Raw genomic sequence first — 19,733 nt, forward strand, 5'->3', positions numbered from 1 at the left:
CTGTCTTGAACCCAGTATTTAGAATTGATTTTAAGATGGTAGCTAAAGGCTTTTTTTTTTTTAATCCTTGCCTTCTGTCTTGGAGTCAATACTGTGTATTGGTTCCAAGGCAGAATGAAAAGTGGTAAGGGCTAGGCAATGGTGGTCAAGTGACTTGCTCAGGGTCACACAGCTACCAAGTCTGAGGCCAGATTTGAACCCAGGACCTCCCATCTCTAGGCCTGGCTCTCAATCCACTGAGCCACCCAACTGCCCCCTACCCCACCCTTTTAAGGGGAAAAAAATGACACCTGTTGAAAGTGAAAAAAATCAGAGCAGGAAAAATAGGCATTTTTATCTGCTAAAAGATCAGTTCTAGTTTGAGAAGTTTTCCCTGTGGCTTGCAGAGGATTCTGGGTATGTGGCACAAGAAACAGGAAAACTGTAGACCATTGTCCTTATCCAAAAAGAATATTTGCCAGCAACTAAAATGTGAGTAGAAAGCACCTCACCACCTGGGTAAATTGTGAATCATGTCATGGCCAAGGTAGTCGTGGCATCATAGTCACTAAGTCACAATGAGGGTGCATCCTCCGAAGTCTCCTTGTCTCCTTGGAGATAGCCGTCATTCTTGAGTTTGGGGGTCATCAGGAAGTTTCCAGGCCCCTCCCCATCCCCCTCTTTAGCCTTCTCTCAATGTTGGTTTCCACCATGTACTGAAACACTGAACGCCTTTTCCTTTCCACTTGAATAATTTGATTTTTGGTGTTCGTGTGTCCTTGAAGGACTCACTGATGCCAGCGTTTTATAGGTGGTAGGGTGTGTGGCGTGAAAACAATTTGCCAGCCAACTTTTCTTCTGTTTCACCCAAAGTGGCTGGAGATAGATGGCAGTTACTCAAGGGCTGGCTTGTATCCTTCTGGAAAGAACTGTGCTTTCTCCAGCAAACAGTGTAAGGATATACCCCATTGGACTTCCAAAGCTTTCCCCCCTCAATCTCCAGTGGATTTGGGAGACAAGCATACTGACAAGTGAGACACCATTTTTAGCTTACCTTTTATTAGTTATGCCGGCATACTTTGCCTAGGTTTGTGATGGTTCCACAGCACAAAGAAGGAAATACTTGGTTCTCCTCAATGTGCGGAGTTATTTATAAAGACAATGGACTCCTGGAGGAATCCCATCCCTGCCAAGGCCATTTTATTTTGGATTTGTGGCTTACTGATTGATTTAACTCTGGGCACCACATGGGATTTTCATCCCAAGGGAAATTCAACAGATGAGATTCTGTGAGCAAGTGCCTGACACAGACATGCACTAATGGTTTAACATATCATTGTTGGGTCAAAAATCAAATTTTCCATGTGAAAGGGGGCCTTCCGAGGACAGAAACGAGCTGAGGGAATCATACCCTTGACTAGGTAATGTTGAAGGTGTAAAGCATAATGCAGCGATGGTGAACCTTTTAGAGAACAAGTACCCAAACAGCATCTTTACATCCCATGTGAACCTCCCACCCCTAACCCGGACAGTGGAGGAAGTGCTCCCATTGGGCTGCTGGGCGAAATGCCCTCAGGTGTGGGGGAGAGGGGAGGACAACACGGGCACAGTGAAAAGTGTTGGACTTGGGAGTCAGGAAGAGCAGTGTGATGCCAGGCAAATCAGCCAATCCAAGTCTTGGTTGAACTTCTCTGTAAAATGGAGATGATGGTACATAGCACCCACCTACCAGTTGGGAGGATATAATGAGCTCATAGACATGTTTTGCAGACCTTAAAGCATAATACAAATGTGGAATTATGGGAGCGGTGGGGAAAGTACCCATTACAATCCTAGCTCCTCACCTTCCTATTTGTATACAAATACCTTTCAGTAAAATGAGGAAGGCAGACAGTGATCCCTAATATCCTTTCCAAGAACTGATCTATGACTCCATTATTGATTTATCTTTTGGGGAAAGAATTTTCATTAAAAAAAGGGAAAAGGCACAGTGACTTGAGACCTCAAAATAATAATTTATTAGCAGAACACTGCAATGGAGACTACAACTCTAAATCTTTTACTAACCACTCTGACCACAAGACTGACAAAGATGGATATCCTTTTAAATACAAATAGAAACTGAAATTCTTTTTCCTTATATAAACTGGGAAGAAAAATCAAGAACAAAAGGACATGTTTTTACATAAACAGTGACATTATTTCCCTTGACAATGATAATTAGACTGGACTGAATCTTCAGAAAATAATTCCATTCTTTCTACACAAGACTCAGCATAAAGGGAGACTTTGCTCTTTTTCTCTTGGCATTTTATGATCTAGTCAAAGATACCCATAAGTAAAACCACCTCAACATAAGCTGTTTTTCAGTCAAACCTAGTAAATGATCAGTGTCAATACTTTGGAGCATTGCTAAAGAATTAAACTAATTCTAGTAGCAATAGTGATCTAATCCACCTCTCCACACAAACACACACTCAATCATACACACACATACACAAATCTACACTGTAGGGAAACACCCCAATTAAAAAAAAAATTTTTAAGCCACAACTCTAAAGAGAAGGAACTAGAGTTAGTCACTCTGTTATAAACTCATTCCAAATATTCACTTTTTTTAAAAAAGGCTACTTCATGGGGCAGCTGGGTAGCTCAGTGGATTGAGAACCAGGCCTAGAGACAGGAGGTCCTAGGTTCAAATCTGGCCTCAGACACTTCCTAGCTGTGTGACCCTGGGCAAGTCACTTGACCCCCATTGCCTAGCCCTTACCACTCTTCTGCCTTGGAGCCAATACACAGTATTGACTCCAAGACGGAAGGTAAGGGTTTAAAAAAAAAAGGCTACTTCAGTTTAGTAAATGTTCATGATTTCATCACCACTAGAGGACATAAATATAGTAGAACGGCTGCCTAGATAAAAGTTTGGTAGTTTGTTTCTTTTAGGATTATGGGGGAGGGGATCCCCATTTGAAATAAAAATTATATGAAAATTAAAATGTAGGACTTTGCCAATATCTTCAAAAAACATTTATTAAATATCTATTGTGTATAAGGATTAGAATCAGAAGCAGTCTGTGGCCAATTCACGTTAAATAGTTTGGCCAACCCCCACCCTACCCCCAAAATAACCCGTCACTAGCAATTATTGGGGTGAAACTAAATGAATCTATCTCTATGTAACAATACTGTTGTTCCAAAAAAACATGCAAGAATCTGAGGTATCACCTCACACCTGACAGATTGGCTAACATGACAGCAAAGGAAAGTAATGAATGCTGGAGGGGATGTGGCAAAGTGCTGGTGGAGTTGTGAATTGATCCAACCATTCTGGAGGGCAATTTGGAACTATGCCCAAAGGGTGCTAAAAGACTGTCTGCCCTTTGATCCAGCCATAGCACTGCTGGGTTTGTACCCCAAAGAGATAATAAGGAAAAAGACTTGTACAAGAATATTCATAGCTGTGCTCTTTGTGGTGGCCAAAAACTGGAAAACGAGGGGATGCCCTTCAATTGGGGAATGGCTGAACAAATTGTGGTATATGTTGGTGATGGAATACTATTGTGCTCAAAGGAATAATAAAGTGGAGGAATTCCATGTGAACTGGAACAACCTCCAGGAAGTGATACAGAGTGAAAGGAGCAGAGCCAGGAGAACATTGTACACAGAGACTAATACACTGTGGTATAATCGAACGTAATGGACGTCTCCATTAGTGGCAATACAGTGATGCTGAACAACCCGGAGGGATCTATGAGAAAGAACACTATCCACATTCTGAGGAAGAACTGTGGGAGTAGAAACACTGAAGAAAAACAACTGCTTGATCACACGGGTCGAGGGGGATATGATTGGGCATGTAGACACTAAATGAACATCCCAGTGCAAACATCAGCAACATGGAAATAGGTTCTGATCAAGGACACATGTAAAACCCAGTGGAATTTCGGGTCAGCTACAGGAAAGGGTGGGGTTAGGGGAGGGAGGGATAGAATATGATCCTTGTAACCAAGGAATGTTCTAAATTGACTAAATAAAAATTTAAAAAATGCAAGAAGAGAAGCAGATAAGTGGTTCAGTGGACAAGGATACAGGTCTGGAGATGTGAGGTCCTGGGTTCAAATATGACCTCATATATGTACATTCTAGACCCTAGATAGTCATTTAATCCTAATTACCTAGCCTTTACTGTTCTTCTGCCTTGGAATCAATAAATAGTATTGATTCAAAAACAGAAGCTAAGAGTTTTTGTCCTTTTTAAACATGCAAGAAGGGCACAAAAAATGATGACTTATTACAAAGTGGGAAAAGTAGAAATTTAAGTACATTCACATGAACTCTGGGCAAATTAAAAAAAAAAAAGGACAACAAACCTTTTTAAAATTCACATACGGGGCGGGGGCAGCTGGGTAGCTCAGTGGATTGAGAAAAAGGCCTAGAGATGGGATATCAATTCTAAGAAGGAAGGTAAGGGTTAAAAAAAAGTATATAAGTGAAAAATGCAGAAAGTCATTGAACAAATTTATAAACTTATTTCAAGAATTCACATACAAATTCCTTTGGCATTTTAGAGTCATCCAATGTTAATCATAACTTTTTTACTTTTTAAAATAAAATTTAGGGGAAAAAACTCAATGGGCTGGCAACAAATGTAAAGAAGGCCAAATGTTCTCTGGAAAAATTTAATTCCTGAACTCTCCCTTGTAGGGGGCTCAAGTAGGCTGTGACCCTGTGCCTCATCCTACCCCTGAGGTCTTTTGGATACATGTCATTGCCTAAGTCATGCCTGACAACTTAACTGAGGAGACATTCCAGAGAAGTCAGAGAATCGTGGTCTGAAAAATACTCAAGCTAGCAAGAGTATCATTATGTACTGAAAACAGGACAACTACATCATACTATGGAACTGACTATTTTCCAAGTAAAATTATAGGCCTGGGAACCTTCAGAGATGAAAACTAGGAAGGAAAACTGCTCCTCAATAAAAGAATATTGTCCCAACCTGTCATCCTTTGGTTGGGAGTCTGGCTCATGACAATTCTCTGAAGATGAGCAGCTCTAGAGACAGGAAGCAAAGTCTTTCATTTGAAAGGTGATACAAAAGGAAGACATAAAATGTGGCTCCTGAAGTTAGAGATTAACCTTCTGAATGAGAACCAGTTAAAAAAAATTCACTGTTCCTTGTGTGCTTGGTAATGACTCAAAAGAAGCTACAGAAGTTTTCATTAACAGCTTCAACTCAATGTAAGAATGCTCCAACTATCCCATGTAATGCCTTCTAGCACTAGAAGGGACTTTGGACTTGGATAGGCAGATAGACAGATAGATGGATGGATGGGTGGGTGGATGGATAAATGGATAGACAGAGACAGAGAGAAAAGAGGGGAAAGAGAACAGGAGGAGGCAGACAGAGACAGAGAGAGAACTAGGGCCCAGAGAGTTTAAGTGATTTGTTCAGAGTTATATAAGAAGCGTGAGAGGTAGGATCTGAATCCAAGTCCTCTGACTTGAGAACCAGGCCTTTTTTGCCTGGGTACCAAACGGCTTCAGAGATACTGGTACAGAAAGGCATAGCACAGACCATCTCTACTAGCAACCTATTCTCAGTATGAAACAAGAAAAGTCAACAGATACATCTTATATGCTCCAGCTCAGAAAAGCATGTGAGAAAGACAGCTCCCAGACCAAGGCAAAAGCTCCAGAGGAGCTACAATGAAATTATGTCCATAATCCAATTAGCTAAAGTGTCAACATGGTATAAAAGATGTAAGCAACCTGGGCCTTTGGCATTTGGCTGAGAGGTGGGGGGAAGGAGCCAACAGGAAGAGATTCTCAATTATTATCCATCCTCATTTTAGTCATTAGGGAAAACAGTAGATTTAAAAGAATAAAGAAGAAATCTCATTTCCTGTTGTTGCAATTCTGTTGCAGAGAAGAAAAGCTCCTGCCTAGTTTTTTGGCTATGTAAATCTCCACTGCTGCTGCACACAAAGCTGCATGGTTAAGGTTCTATTACCAATTGGAACATAGCCTAGTTCAGTCTTGTTTATTTTTTAAAAGTTTGCTTAAAGCTATCAATGAAATAAATTTATCAAATAATTAATTTTCTATAAAAACTTTGTTTCTGGACAAAATAATGTATAAGAAAGTAATATTGAACCTGAAAATCTACCAGACAGAGAAAGCAAAGTACGAACCTTTTAAGGCACTAGTAGAAGTACCTCCTTAAACTGCAGGCTAAACCAAATAACAGTGAGAGCAAACACCATGGAGGTATGCATTGTGCTATAGTAATCAATTAGCCTTTTCTAAGTAATATTCTAAAGAAATCTCGCTTGGAGCTTTTACCACAAGTTTTTCCACCTGAACCCTGTGTTAAATTTGGACACACAAATCCATATTCAATCTATAAAGGCTGGCTGAGTTTATATCTGCTGGAAGATCCACTACCACAAGATAACTCCAGTCCACTCGGAATAGAGATACCAATGAAAAATACACATTGAACGTGTTTCAGCTGTTTTGTATACATTCAACATTTGGTATGTATGAATCTTGCTCAGAAAGGAGCTTAGGTGTTTGTTTGTTTTTAAAGTTCCTCTTGAAAGGTTGTCTGGATAACTGGTTTAATGTTGTTTTGTGTGCGTATGCTTTGTTTCCTCCCCAACATCCCCTTTCTTCTTCATCTCTGTATTTGCCTGAATATATTATTCTGAATATATGTAATATATTAGCAGAGATTAGCTGAAAAGTGGGCATGTGGAAGGGCAGGCCCCTTAAAGTTATATGCTACTATGTAAGGAAAGGAAAAGAAAGTAAGAGGAGCAACTTGGGAGGGCACAAGACAGCTTTTAAAACAGCCAATGGATGTCCCTCCTCACCCTTAGAAAAATGCAGAAAAGAGACCAGTCCATCCCACTATAATTCATGTTTGGGTTAGGACTACTGATTCTCTATCCCAAAAGGAAATTTTCTAGGAATTCTCCCACAAATAAAGAGCAGTTAGAAATGGAACTTACAACTCCATTTAGTGTTTGCTTTTAAGAGTGTTCTAGCATTTTCAAGGCAGTGAGTGTTTTTTTTTCTTCCAATTTCTTCATTTTTTCACTTTAAAGCAATGAGATTTTCAACAACACTTATAAGGAACAATAAAGAACAGGAAAGTAATTCTAAAGTGCGCATCAGAATTTACCACACTAAAATATTTTATTGTTAAAATTATCCTCCAATTTAAGGAATATTTTCAATTTGGGTGTCTTTTTAAGAGATAATGCCAATGAACAAGAATGTCATCACAGAATATTTTCTTCCTGCTGCCACCATAATTCAGTGATAATTCAATTTGACTTGTATTTTATCAAAGGATTTGGGATTAATGATCATTTTAGAAACTAGCTTTCAAAATGGAGATCATGGTCTATCAGAAATTACCTTACTTTTCTAAGAATCAATTGAAATAGAGCAGATACTAGTGATTAATAAACCCTGGTCTTTAGGGAGTGCACTGACTTTTCCAGATCATGAGGTTGCCAGTCATTTCTTTATGGCAGCTAACTACTCAACAATCTCATGGTCTGAATGAATACTTTCCCAGGATAAAAAACTGATCTAAACTCTAGATCAACAGAAATCAGCCAACCAAGTCTTATTCATTGTTGATACCTCATTTAGTGTAATAAAAAAAAAATGTACCCTAGAAAACACACAAGGAAATCTAAAATGAAAATATTCTCATTAACATTATTCACATTTCAGTAATAAATTAACTTTCTTAAAAATACTTGTCAATTATTTCCTAAACTCCATCCTAATTTGCAGAGGCAACAAGGATGAATTTTAAAAGTGCAGTAAAAATCCTCTTGGCTTCCTCTCTGATTCAGACAGGACTTTCTTTTCATTTAGTGGTTTCCAAGACACAACTTCTTGTTTTGGTGACGTTCTTCCTCCATTAACTTAGGTCTCAAGATACCATCTGAAGCACAGAAAGTTAACATGAAGAAAACGACTTTAAATTGGATTAAAACATTAATATTGGAAGATCGGGGTATTATTAAGTCAAAATACACTTTTAAAAAAATTGTTTACACTTTGGAATACTGAACTAGAAATTCTGGTGGCTTGTCAGTTTTTTATGGTGGCAGGATGAAGCTTGTTAAAAGCCATGTTGCCCTTTCTAGACCTGGATAAATGTTCTGACTTAATCTATAACCAACTCTACATAAACAAGATAGTGCAAAATGCAAAAAAAAGGTGCAAAAATCTCAAGGAACTTACATTAAACCTGCAACTTTGTGAGTTATGGTTTTAATTTTAATTAAAACATGCATGTTTAAATCCTCATAAATTCTAATTTCTAAAAGTCTAGAATTCCACTTTGATAATCTTTTACCTAATTCCCTTCTGTGAAGATTGGATTTAGCTATTTGTCCTTTACACTTCAAGATGTTCAGATGCATCATTAATACCAGGATGGGTTTGACTTATAATCAGAGTGTACTAATTATTGAATAAATATTGTTTTGTTGCAACATAAACTTATGTTTATCTATATCAAAGATTCTTAAACTCTTTGGCAGCATGGGAAAGCCTAAAGAGCCTATCTCAAAATAATAGCTTTAAATTCTTAATTACAATTAAGAGTTCAGTGAAAGTAAAGATGCAATTTTTTTCCTTTACAAGTTTAGAGATTCCCTGAAATATGTCTATTGACCCTTTGGGTTAAGAATCTTGATCTGGAACAAGGCCAACCAAAAGGCTAATATAACTCAAATTTTTGTAGAATTATACAATGATCCAGGTTCTTAATTATGAGTCTGGAAAGCCACAGAATGTTAGAGTTGTAAGGGACTTTGGAGATTATTCAGTCCAACTCTCTCAGTTTATAGTTGAGTAAATAGGTCCAGTAAAGTTGGGTGAATTGACCAAAGTCCTACAGGTAACAGAATTGGGATGTGAACTCAAATTTTCTGACTCCAATTCAATTCTTTTTCCACTATATAAAGATGTCTTCTTTTGAGATACCTTTTGAATCCAAGATTAAAACAAACTCCATACAACTAGAATGTTAATTATACTTGAAAACCTAAGCACATAACATATAACAACTCTCAGTTAATCAGAATCTTTCTCTTCCCACCCTATCGGTCTGAATAAATGCAACTTCCTCTGTTAACAATGCATATATTTCCATCATTTAATTCCATGAAATAACTTTCTTAATCTCTACAATAATTTTAAAAGCTGATTTTGATATTAGCTACTACTTTTTTTTAATAATTGGCTAATTACTAACCAATTTTAATGGCTTTAATAATTGGTTGGACCTAAATATATAGATTTGACTCATAAATTTGGTTTGCATAACTACATGCATAATCAGTCCAATTATTTATATGGCAAATATCTATTTAGTAAAGAGAAAACATCCCAAAAGATAAATTTAAGCATCATTGTACTCAATGACAGGTTTCTTGACAGTACAATACTTATACTTACTCTCTATCGTTTCAGACTCATTTAGTCCCAGAATATGAGCTTCTGTTGGATTCAGTTGCCACTGTAAAAGGTACAAACATTTCATTTATGTAAAAAAATACAAGAGCACTGCCAAACTCCATGCTTTTAAAACAATGAAAGAAGAAACAAGAGAAGGGGGTTGGTATACCCCCAGAAATATTTTCATTATAGCTTTACATTTATTATAGAATGCTTTATTATTGTCTCCTAGGAACATCTAGAAGGGATCCTAGAGATCATCTAATAAACCTGCTCATTTTACAGTGAGGAAACAGGCCCAGAGAGGTGAAGGGATCTGCCCCAAGGGGGAAAAAAAAGGCCCCTGAGTGGCTCCTGGGCAGAGGGAAAAGGAGAAAGCTTCCCTTCCCAGAAATAGCTTTACCCACTAGGCTGCCTCAGAGCTGCTCTCCCCTCCTACCTGACTTGACATTCCCATCCTTAGTTACTAAGAGGCCAGATAAAGGCCCAGGCACTGTCTTCAGGAAGCTACAGTTCAAATGCACGTTACCTGGGAGCCTGTTTCCATGAGCACATAAGCATGAATTAGTTTATCACATTAGCTAGTTGGTATCTTGGGCCCTAAGGGGATGAGACACAAGACAGATAAATTTCAATGAAGGGCACATGGGAGCAGTAAGTTTGGGGTGGAGGGTGGGCATGGGGGCTTGGGTGCCTGTGGGGAACAGCAGGGAGAGCAGGGATATCTTACAACACTTGGCCTACATTACAATTTGTGCCCAGGGTCTGCAATGGGGCAGAGCTGTTGTCTTTGAAGGGAAAGGGCACCGCCTCTCCCCTCTCCAAACAAAGACGGCAGTGTGCTTTCAAGGACCTGCTATGATATCCCACACACAAATGGTCTTCCCGACTGCTCAACAGTACGCCCAGAAAAAGAACCTCTTGAGGGAAAAGTGAGAGGCAGGCCACTGACCACTTGGGCACCTTCTCAAGACATTTACAAGGGGATTTTCCTTCATTGTTTTCCCATTTTATAGGAATTTAAAAACAAACAACGGATTCCTCATCTAATTTAGTTTCAGAATCAATCTTTACTTCCAGTGTTCTAGTAAGAAGAGAAGATGGGTGTTTATGTATGTGCCTATTATGCACCAGACACTTTTAAACACTGGATTTAAGCTCACTGGATCCTCACAACAACCCTGGCAGGTAGATGCTGTTATTATTTTATTAAATATTAAAATATTTCTATTTTACTGATGAGGTAATTAAGGTAAATGGAGACAGAGTGACTTGCCTAGGGTCACACAGCTAATTAGTGTCTAAGGCTGGATTTGAACTCAGGTCTTCCCAATGTAAACCTTAAAATTTCTTAGACTTATAAATGTTGGAAATTTCACCATTGGGAAATTTCATACTTGAAAAATTTCCTATTGAGAGTGGGAACTCTATTGGAATGTGAACCCCATTGGCATGGGAGGTTCCTCCTCCTCCCTTCTTAAGATTACTTTAGGACAGAAACCTTTTGCTGAACAATGGAAAGGGCTTTGACCTATGCTTAAGCATAGAACAGGAATTTCTTTGAGTCATGATTGATTTTAGAATTGATACAATGGAGATACTTGGAATGACAGAACCAGGTCTTGGAAATTGCAATCTCCACCCTACTCAGTCCTAACAGGATTTAGGAAGGGCTGCAGCATAGATCAAAATTTAATTATTCCAATCTCTACCCTACTCAGGGTAACAGGATTTAGGAAGGGCTGTAGCAAAAGATCAAGATTTAATTATTTGAGAATATGACCTTCAACAGACATGTGCAAAGCCCAGACCTCTGGGCGGTCCTGGGTTAAGCTAGAGCCACCATTGGCACAGGGAAAATGATGGACAGTGATTGGTAGATGTGAGAACTGAGGGGAGGGAACTTGGATGGTTTCCTTAAAGATAGAGGGGTCGGAGGACTGAGGGGTGGTTGGAGAGTTTTGGCTCTGAGTGGTTGGAGAGGTGCTCTGAGAAGCTTGCTCTGAAGGAAGCTGGAGGTGGGGGCCCTGAGACTGTTTCTCCATTTTGGTCACGTGAGTAATAGGGACTGATCTCCTTTCTTTGCCCCAGCTATCTAAGGGCTTGGGCCTTTTGGCCCAGCCTAAACAGAGGGGGTATTTAAGCCCTATTCCCTTCTCTCCCCTTTCTCTCTCCCTCTCTCTCTATATCTCGAATTCCTTTCTTCCTCCTGTTTGTAATTAAACTCTATAAAAGGTTGACTGCTGACTTGAGTTTTCATTTAGGAATTACATAGCTGAATTCCTTGGCGACCTTAAATTAATATATATCAGTCTTTTAAAGTGATTTCCTTGTCACACTAATTGCAAGCTTGGTGCTCTATACCCCTAGTTTCTTCAGTTCTCTGATGAGGATATACATGGAATTAGGTAAGATAAAGAGTTTGGTTCTATGTGGATCACTTAGAAGTAGTCTGGGAAATGGCTACCAATTTACTATGTAAAATCAGTTTTTAAGATAGTGCATCCCAGTCCTGGTATGGCAGTATTCCAGAGCAAAAACCAATTACCTCCCAATGATATGGTGAAAAATAACCAAAATAAAAGTCATGTCAATTCACCTTAAAGTTTAAAAGCATTAAACTATCATGTGTCTTGGTAATAAGTTATTGCTGAACTGAGTTCAAACAAAGAGCTCTAGGTACTTCTCCCTAGCACGACCACTCCAGGGACGTGTGGCCCATCGGAGGCCTTAGCACACAGAGGGGTGCCTGAGTGCAGAAACCTTCTGGAAAGCCCAGGCTGAGGGGATGGCATGGCCAGATGACAAGCTAAACAAATACACTGAGAATCCACTGGGAAGGGCTCACTACAGGATGGCAACCCAAATGATTTGTCGCAAATTATCACTAGAGTAAAAAGCAAACACTGACAAACTATGAGGGTGTATAACTAGCTGGTCAGTTTGGCCTACCAGAGGGTCTGAGCTGCGGGCATGTCAGGAGCTGGGAAGGGAATGCATCACATAGACTCTGGGAGTGGAGGTGAGCCCAATAGCAGCAGCAGCAGCATCTAAGGGTGTGGAGTAGCTGCTCAGGAAAAGATCATAAGGCCAAGTCTAGGGCCAGGTATTTGGCCCAGCCAAGTTCACAGGTGCTGGGAAGGCAGAGGCTCTGCTATGTTTTCCAAAAGGGCACAGGAGAGGCTGCTGAAGCCAGTATCTGTATAGGAGGAGGGAGAATGTTAACCTGGATGGGGTGCTGACATCTCCACATATTTATTAACATTATTCTGACAGAGGAACAAGGATTCTCAAACTCCCAGATGATCCTAAATAAGTCTATCTGGTCCATAATGGTGCTGAAATATTATTACAATTAAAACAAAATAATTACTTAGTAAGAAAAAAAAATTTTTTAATTGAGGGTGAAAGCTGATTTTTCAAGGAAGCAGTTTTATGAGACAGATGATATGGTAGACGGAAATTCTCAATAACTTGGGAAGCTTTTGACATGAAGAGTACTGATTCTTTGCTGGCATTTTTAAATTAAAAAAAAAAACTAAGGATATCTAGACCATTATATTAATTTTTTAAAGTAAATTTCCTTTTATAGGAATTTGAGAAAGAAATAAGAGCCATTCCTGAAGTAATCAGGTTAGAGTTCTGAAAAAAAAATAAAGGACTAAAAACAATAATCTCTGTGTATACATGAGAAAACAATTTGCCCAAAGTAGAATTTTACCAAGTTGAGTAGTAAAAGATAAAGGGAGAATGGCATTTTTATGACCCTTTTCCCTCTCCAGACAAAAGGTCTCATTGAGGCCAAGTAGCACAGGGAATGTGTTTGGTGGGTAGAGAAGGAATTTGGGTAGGGCAGCATAATAAGTTATGTATGTACAGATTCTGCGAGTCCAATGTTCATAGTTAAGAATCTCTCCATATGAAATCAAATCAACCACCGTGATTTCCCATAAATGCAAAAACAGTTGGGGATTCATGCTTTAAACTATTTTTAACTACACAAAGGGAAGGGCACGTAAAAAAAACACTTTCATCTACTTACTGTAAATTTGCTAACACCCTCAAGTTCCCCAAACCTCATGTAAGAGATGTCTGCCTTCTTTTTTCCAACATCTACATCTCCAGCATAGATTTGTTTAATGCCTGCACCTTTAATTAAAGGTACACACTCATCACATGGGCACTTAGTCACAAAAATCATACTTCTTTCTTCTGGCTTTATTTCTTGACACCTAGAAATAAAAAGAAGAATTTAGGAAGGTGTTAAGTTACTATTTCTATTAGAAATTTTTTAAACTTCCAATTAAATGTAAAAACCATTTTTAACATTTGTTTTTAAAATTTTTTGAGTTCCAAATAATTTCCCTTCCCCCCTCATTAAAGAAGGTTATAAATGTGAAGTCATGCAAAACATGTTTCCATATTTAAGCTACTGTTTTTTAAAAAAAAATTATTTATTTCCTACCAATTACATGAAATAACAAATTTCCACATAAGTTTTCCAAAGTTATATGATCCAGATTGTCTCCCTCCCTTTCCTCCCTCTTCTCTCCCAGATAAGCTACTGTTTTTAAAGGAAATCTTAAATACTGAGAAGAATAGATTGAAACTGGTTTGTTAAAACTTAACTGTAGCAATTTAAAAAGTCATTAAGCTTGCTGCTGATGAAAAAGCATGCTTGACTTAAGAACATCTACAACCTATAAAACTTAGTTAAGATTTCAAGAGACTGATAGGATTGGGTACAAATTACTCTAGACAAAAAAACAAACTGCAAATGGAGAACAGTGAAGTATAAGCGCAGTGGGATTACCTTTTTATATAACACTGCTGAAGGCCTCAATTCAATTTCAATATTTATTTAGTACTTATACTATATGTAAAGAGCACTACACTAGGTTTTGTGGAAGATACAAAGATTAAGATTTCATCCATGCTTTCATAGAATTTAGAGTCTAACAGAGAAAGAACTTAGTCCTCTTAAAAAGCAATCTTTCATCGCTTTTTTATGTTTATGTTTTGAGCTGCATTTCTTGTAACCCGATTCTACCATACTGCCCTTCCCCATCCTAACAATTTACTTCACAAAAACTAAATGCGACAAAACAACTCCCCCTCAAAATGCAACAAATGTCACAGTCATGAACTATAAATAAAAGAACAGATTTCCCAGCCTAAATTCTAGCAAATCTGTGCATGCAAACTATAGCTTAGAAGAACAGTAAAAAGAGAAAAGAGGCTGCCTACACTCTGCTTTTCTCCCAGAAGTCTCATTGCAGGTGATAATGATTTCAGTTCCAAATTCTCTTGGTTTTAAACTACAATACTAGTATTGACAAGGAATGACAAGCCTGAGCACACTGCCTTAAAATTTTTGAAAAGAATCTTGGCAAGTGGTGTCCCAGTTCATGTTGTTAATGTCATCATCTCAGATTGCAAGATGTAAGCCAGTCAATCCCTGCAGATACAAAGAAAGATCGATGACAGTCCTTACCCTTGAGGAGTTCACTACCTAATGGAATGTACTTGGTTTCTGGAACAAGATAATAGAATACAAGATCAGCAGGTCCAATGTTAAGCTTTAAAGAGCCAGGTTCCTGTGGACCAGTCTCACTACATCTATAAAAGTAATGAATTACTGGATAATGAAGTCCTTAGCCAAAGCCACTCTTGAGGACCAAGTACTAAGTTGCAGGGTGGCTGTGATCTGCACGGGTGGAAAGAGGACCCATGATGAAGGTAATCTCTGAAGTATTAAGACAAATTCTACATAATTTTTTAAAATAATGTGCTACAGATACAGGAGATCTCAATAGTGAAAGGCAGAATAGCAAGACCTAAAAACAAAACTTCAAGTAGTTCCAGGAAGGAGAGGAAGGGAAAGAAAGAGTATTAATTTGGATAGGGGAAGGGAAATGGAGAAATCGGTTTCAGTTTGATTGTACTTGGTATTGCCAGAAAGGGGGGTGGGGGGGAATCAGAAAAACTCTGCAAAATACTTTAGTTGAAGGTCCCAGATGCAGGCCATTCATGAACAGTTAAGTATGGGGGGGGGGGGGGAATCATCTTAATTTTTCCTGAAATAGACTGTATTTAAAAAGTAAAAAAATATTAAAAAATGCCTGAAAGTCACCCTCTACACCAGACTCCTAAAACATTCCCATACCTAAATGTCAAGGCATTCTGTTCAGCATGGATAATGTATCTGAACTTTCTTATCTCTCGATCTTTCTGTTTATCATCCATGTGTGGGAAATCAGCATATTCAGATCCAACAGGAAAGGCATTATAACCACATCCTATGAAATACATGGCCCCTGTTCCATCACAGGTTTTCTGTAAGTATAAGGAAACAACCAATAGGTTTAATTTTAAATTCATTCAATATTTTAAAAAAATAATTCAAGATGCATATATCACACTCCACAAAGTATAGCCCCCAGCTAACTGATGGCTCTGATTTTTTCTAGGGTCTCACTACTGGGGGCTACAACAAAGTCATCATCACTTGGGCATCTAGTACAATGTTTTACATACAGTAGGTATTCATATATTTTCTTTGACTAACCAATCAAGAAGTAAATACTGAGTCCAAATCTTTTTGCTGAAATGTGGCCTTGTCAGAGTTATGTTCCAAGGAAAAGAAAATACTCAAAGAAATCTCATGTTATATTCATTGTTATGTTTGAGTTTGTTCTCTAACTGCTTAATTCAGAAACTTTCTATTATATTTCTTGGTTATCCCCATATCTAGGAGTGTTTGTGATAAAAAGAAGGAAGTTGATAAATGTCTGTAAATGGAATGGCAAGAGGTATAATTAGTGGGCTAAGAAGTTAAGATAAGAACTTGAATAAGAGATCCTGTCAAAAGACACAGAGGATTTGTAGCAAAATATTTTCAAACAGAAAAAAATTTTCAAACAGTAAGTACATCAATATAACCTGGAGATGTTGGCCTTAGAATGTCTATTCTTTACTAATGAAGAAAATGGACTACATCAGTGGAGTATTTACTGAACACCTTCCTTTACCGAAAAGACTTTTCTTTCTACTTCAGAGATTTTGTTTGTTCCTTCAATGTTCTAAGAGCAATAATGGGAAGTTATCTATTAGTTGTCAAAGCTGGTGATTTAGTACTAACAATAAGATTTGGAAATAGGCCACTATCTTCACAAATGAGAATATAGTGAAATCAATATAATCATATCAAAATGAAAAAATCCTATCAAATGCCATTCATTAAGTAAACATCTACAAAGGGCTCACTGAGAAAATAGTTCTACACTAGATTCCTAGAGGACACATAAAATTTAGAAAAGATTTATTGCTATGTAAGATGTGTGGCTTACTGTCTGGAGGGAAAATAAGATACAAATACAGGTAACTAAAATACACAATACTAAATGCTAAGCAGGGAAAAGAATAAGCATTTATAGGGCAGCTAGGTGGCTCAGAGCATAAAGTACCTCTTGTCAAGTCAGGAAGATGAGTGTTCCTGAATTAAAATCTGGCCTTGACTCTTTAGGTCTATAAAAAAATAGTAGGGCCTATGTTGGTATTAGACCAATAATCCTGCTGTAACAGCTCAGTCTGTCATATGCCATATATCTAAATCCAAAATATGTGTGTGCATAGGAATTTGTGTCTTTCTTTTCTCAAGGGATTAAATAAAAAACATTTTGAAAGATCATTTTCTTCATTATATACACATTCTTTATTGTGAACACAAAGAAACCTTGTGTCACTTATATTTAACCCTGAGTTGATAACTGTAAAGGTAAAAAATTCACATAACAGAATTCCTATCTATCTATCTATCCATCCATTTTAAACCTTTACCTTCTGTCTTTAAATCAATACTATGTATTAGTTCCAGTGCAGAAGACAGTAAGGGCTAGGTAAGAGGGGTTAAGTGACTTGTCCAGGGCCACATAGCTAAAAACTGCTTGAAACCACATTTGAACCCAGGACCTTCCATTTCCTATTGGTTTGGCTTGGCTCTCTATTCACTGAGCCACCTAGTCTGTCCCTGAGAGGCCACAAAATTGATAAAGAATTGAGACAAATGTCCAGGGATCTAACAGATCACCCTTAAAAATCTAACACACCAAAATTCCCACTCAGATCAAGTTCTACTTACAGCATATTAAGATAAGAATGAAGCAACAAAATAGATAGAAAGTAAATGGAAATAGAATTGCCAAGAGTTCTTCATACTTACAGATTTCCCTTCTGCCCAAATCACAGCTCCAACTCCTGTTTTGTGATCCTCTGAAAGAAACAACCCCAAAAAAGGGTTTAACTTACTAAGAAACTTAAGCCACCTAGTGTTTGGAGGAAAAAGTGTTTTCTTATGAGAAAAACTAAAATCATGATATAGCCCATGCATAGTGCTTTAAATAAGTAGGGCAAGTGCAATGCTCATTTTAGAGATGAGGAAACATATTTAGAAATATAAATTATTTTCCCATCATCATCATAAAGCTAAGAAATAGAGCTATGAACATCTGTTAAACAAAGTCTTTGTTTTTCTTTATTTCAATTGGGTGGTGGTGGTAATATTTTTTGTTAACTGAACCAAAATATAATTTTTTAAAAGTAATTCCAAAGCCAGAATTTGGCAAGAGGTCTCCTGACCTCTAAGCTCAGAATTCTTCCCAAAATGCTTTACTGTTGCTTCAGTGACAACAGCTCTTTTCATTGTTCACCAAAAAGGTACTGAATTAGACTTGAAAGGTTTCCAGTATAGGAAGTCAAAATGTTGCACGTCAGTGACTGGTTTTATAACTGATATAATTTATGGCTGAGCTGACCAGATATGCCATCTTCTTGACTCATGCTTGGAACCAAGTCCCAAGCTCCACCCAGTATTACCTCTGAAATCTTATCCCTTAATTTCCTCAGCTGTTTGCTCATAGAATTGTAATGAAATCTACAGGGCTCTATACAACTGTTAAGGGAAGCTGGGTGGCACAGTGGCTAAATCATTGGATTTATCAGGAAGACCTGAGTTCAAATCCTACTCAGACACTTACTGTGTGACCCTGGGCAAGTCACTTAACCTTGTTTGCCTCAGTTTCTCCATCTGGGAAATGAACTGGATGAGGAAGTGGCAAACCACCCCAGTATCTTTGCCAAGAAGATCCTCAATGGTGTCATAAGGATTTAGACACAACTGAAAAGAACACTACCAGCAGAACTGTTATTACTATGAGCTATTAAGACAAGTTCAGTTCAGTATTGCTTGCAGGCAGCCCATTTCATAGGCACAATCAGAGTTAAATGTAACTTTTCAAATCTTCTTCTAAACTACCATGTTACAGTAGCAAACTTTCCCCTCAAGGTTGGAGACTGAAATTACTTAAATGTTTCTTAGTGGGTTTAAGGCTCACATTGATCACAAAAATATTCAGATCTTGACTCCAGTCATTCTTATATACTCTAGACATAGAAAAGACATAAATCTTATAGGACAATAATCTTGTGGGAAAAAAATCAACGCATGTGAAAAACAAATATAATTTTAAAAGTCATTAAATAGTTTTTCTTAGGTTTATAAGAGATTATGTTTAACACACATTTGCTCCTTCCCTGCTTGTTTAGCTCAAGGAAAAAAAAAGCTCAATCTGCAACCTTGTGTTCATTTCTAAAGTGCTGCAAGTCATAAACATAAAATACTGCTATAAGATCAAAACGTCTGTTCTAAGAAAAGTTGCAGTGTATAAACATAAATCTGAAACAACAACAAAAAAAATTCAAGTCCAAGTTTTATGGTTCTGCTTTTCCTCTCACCAACATAAGCTTATTTTAAGCTTCTGTGGCAAAGTTAACTATATTAAAAAATAATTTATATTTACATCAGAGTTGTTAGTGTAAAAGTATTAATGAAGCTAAGAGCTTGAAAAATATAGGGCTTCTCAAAAGTTCCCAAAGGTGTGCAACTGTCCTGAGGTTTTCTAAAAATTGGAGGCTCTTCCTCCAACAGATTAAAAAGCATGTTGAAATATTAAGTTCTTCATTATAAACACAAAGAAGTCTCATGTCACTGATATTCAACCTTGTAAGCAACTGATAACAAAACTACTGCTCTAAATCTAAGAGAAAAAAAGGACTGAATGAATCCATATTTATATATCCATTCCATAGTACACAAAGCCAATTATCAACATAATAGCAATGAAAATCTCCTAATATTTCACTTTTGGCAAAGTAAAATTTTCCACTAAGATTAAGGAAGTTTAGGATAGTAGGACTATCATCCA

At 37.6% G+C, this 19,733-nt stretch overlaps 1 protein-coding gene across 2 annotated transcripts in view; it reads right to left on the reverse strand.

Moving 5' to 3' along the window:
• Window positions 1-1,974: 1,974 nt before the first annotated feature.
• The window catches only part of CDADC1 (cytidine and dCMP deaminase domain containing 1), a 63,629-nt gene continuing 45,870 nt past the window's right edge, over window positions 1,975-19,733 (reverse strand). For both annotated transcript variants that reach the window (XM_007495415.2, XM_001378681.3), the window contains 5 exons: window positions 17,693-17,742; window positions 15,638-15,807; window positions 13,514-13,703; window positions 9,472-9,532; window positions 1,975-7,948 (listed from right to left, as the gene is read on the reverse strand). In XM_007495415.2, coding sequence (XP_007495477.1) covers window positions 7,875-7,948; window positions 9,472-9,532; window positions 13,514-13,703; window positions 15,638-15,807; window positions 17,693-17,742 — 545 coding nt within the window. In that variant the 3' untranslated portion in view covers window positions 1,975-7,874. The remainder of the gene's footprint in view (window positions 7,949-9,471; window positions 9,533-13,513; window positions 13,704-15,637; window positions 15,808-17,692; window positions 17,743-19,733) is intronic.

This window comes from Monodelphis domestica, chromosome 4 (genome assembly GCF_027887165.1).
Source record: "Monodelphis domestica isolate mMonDom1 chromosome 4, mMonDom1.pri, whole genome shotgun sequence".
Taxonomy (NCBI): Eukaryota; Metazoa; Chordata; class Mammalia; order Didelphimorphia; family Didelphidae; genus Monodelphis; species Monodelphis domestica.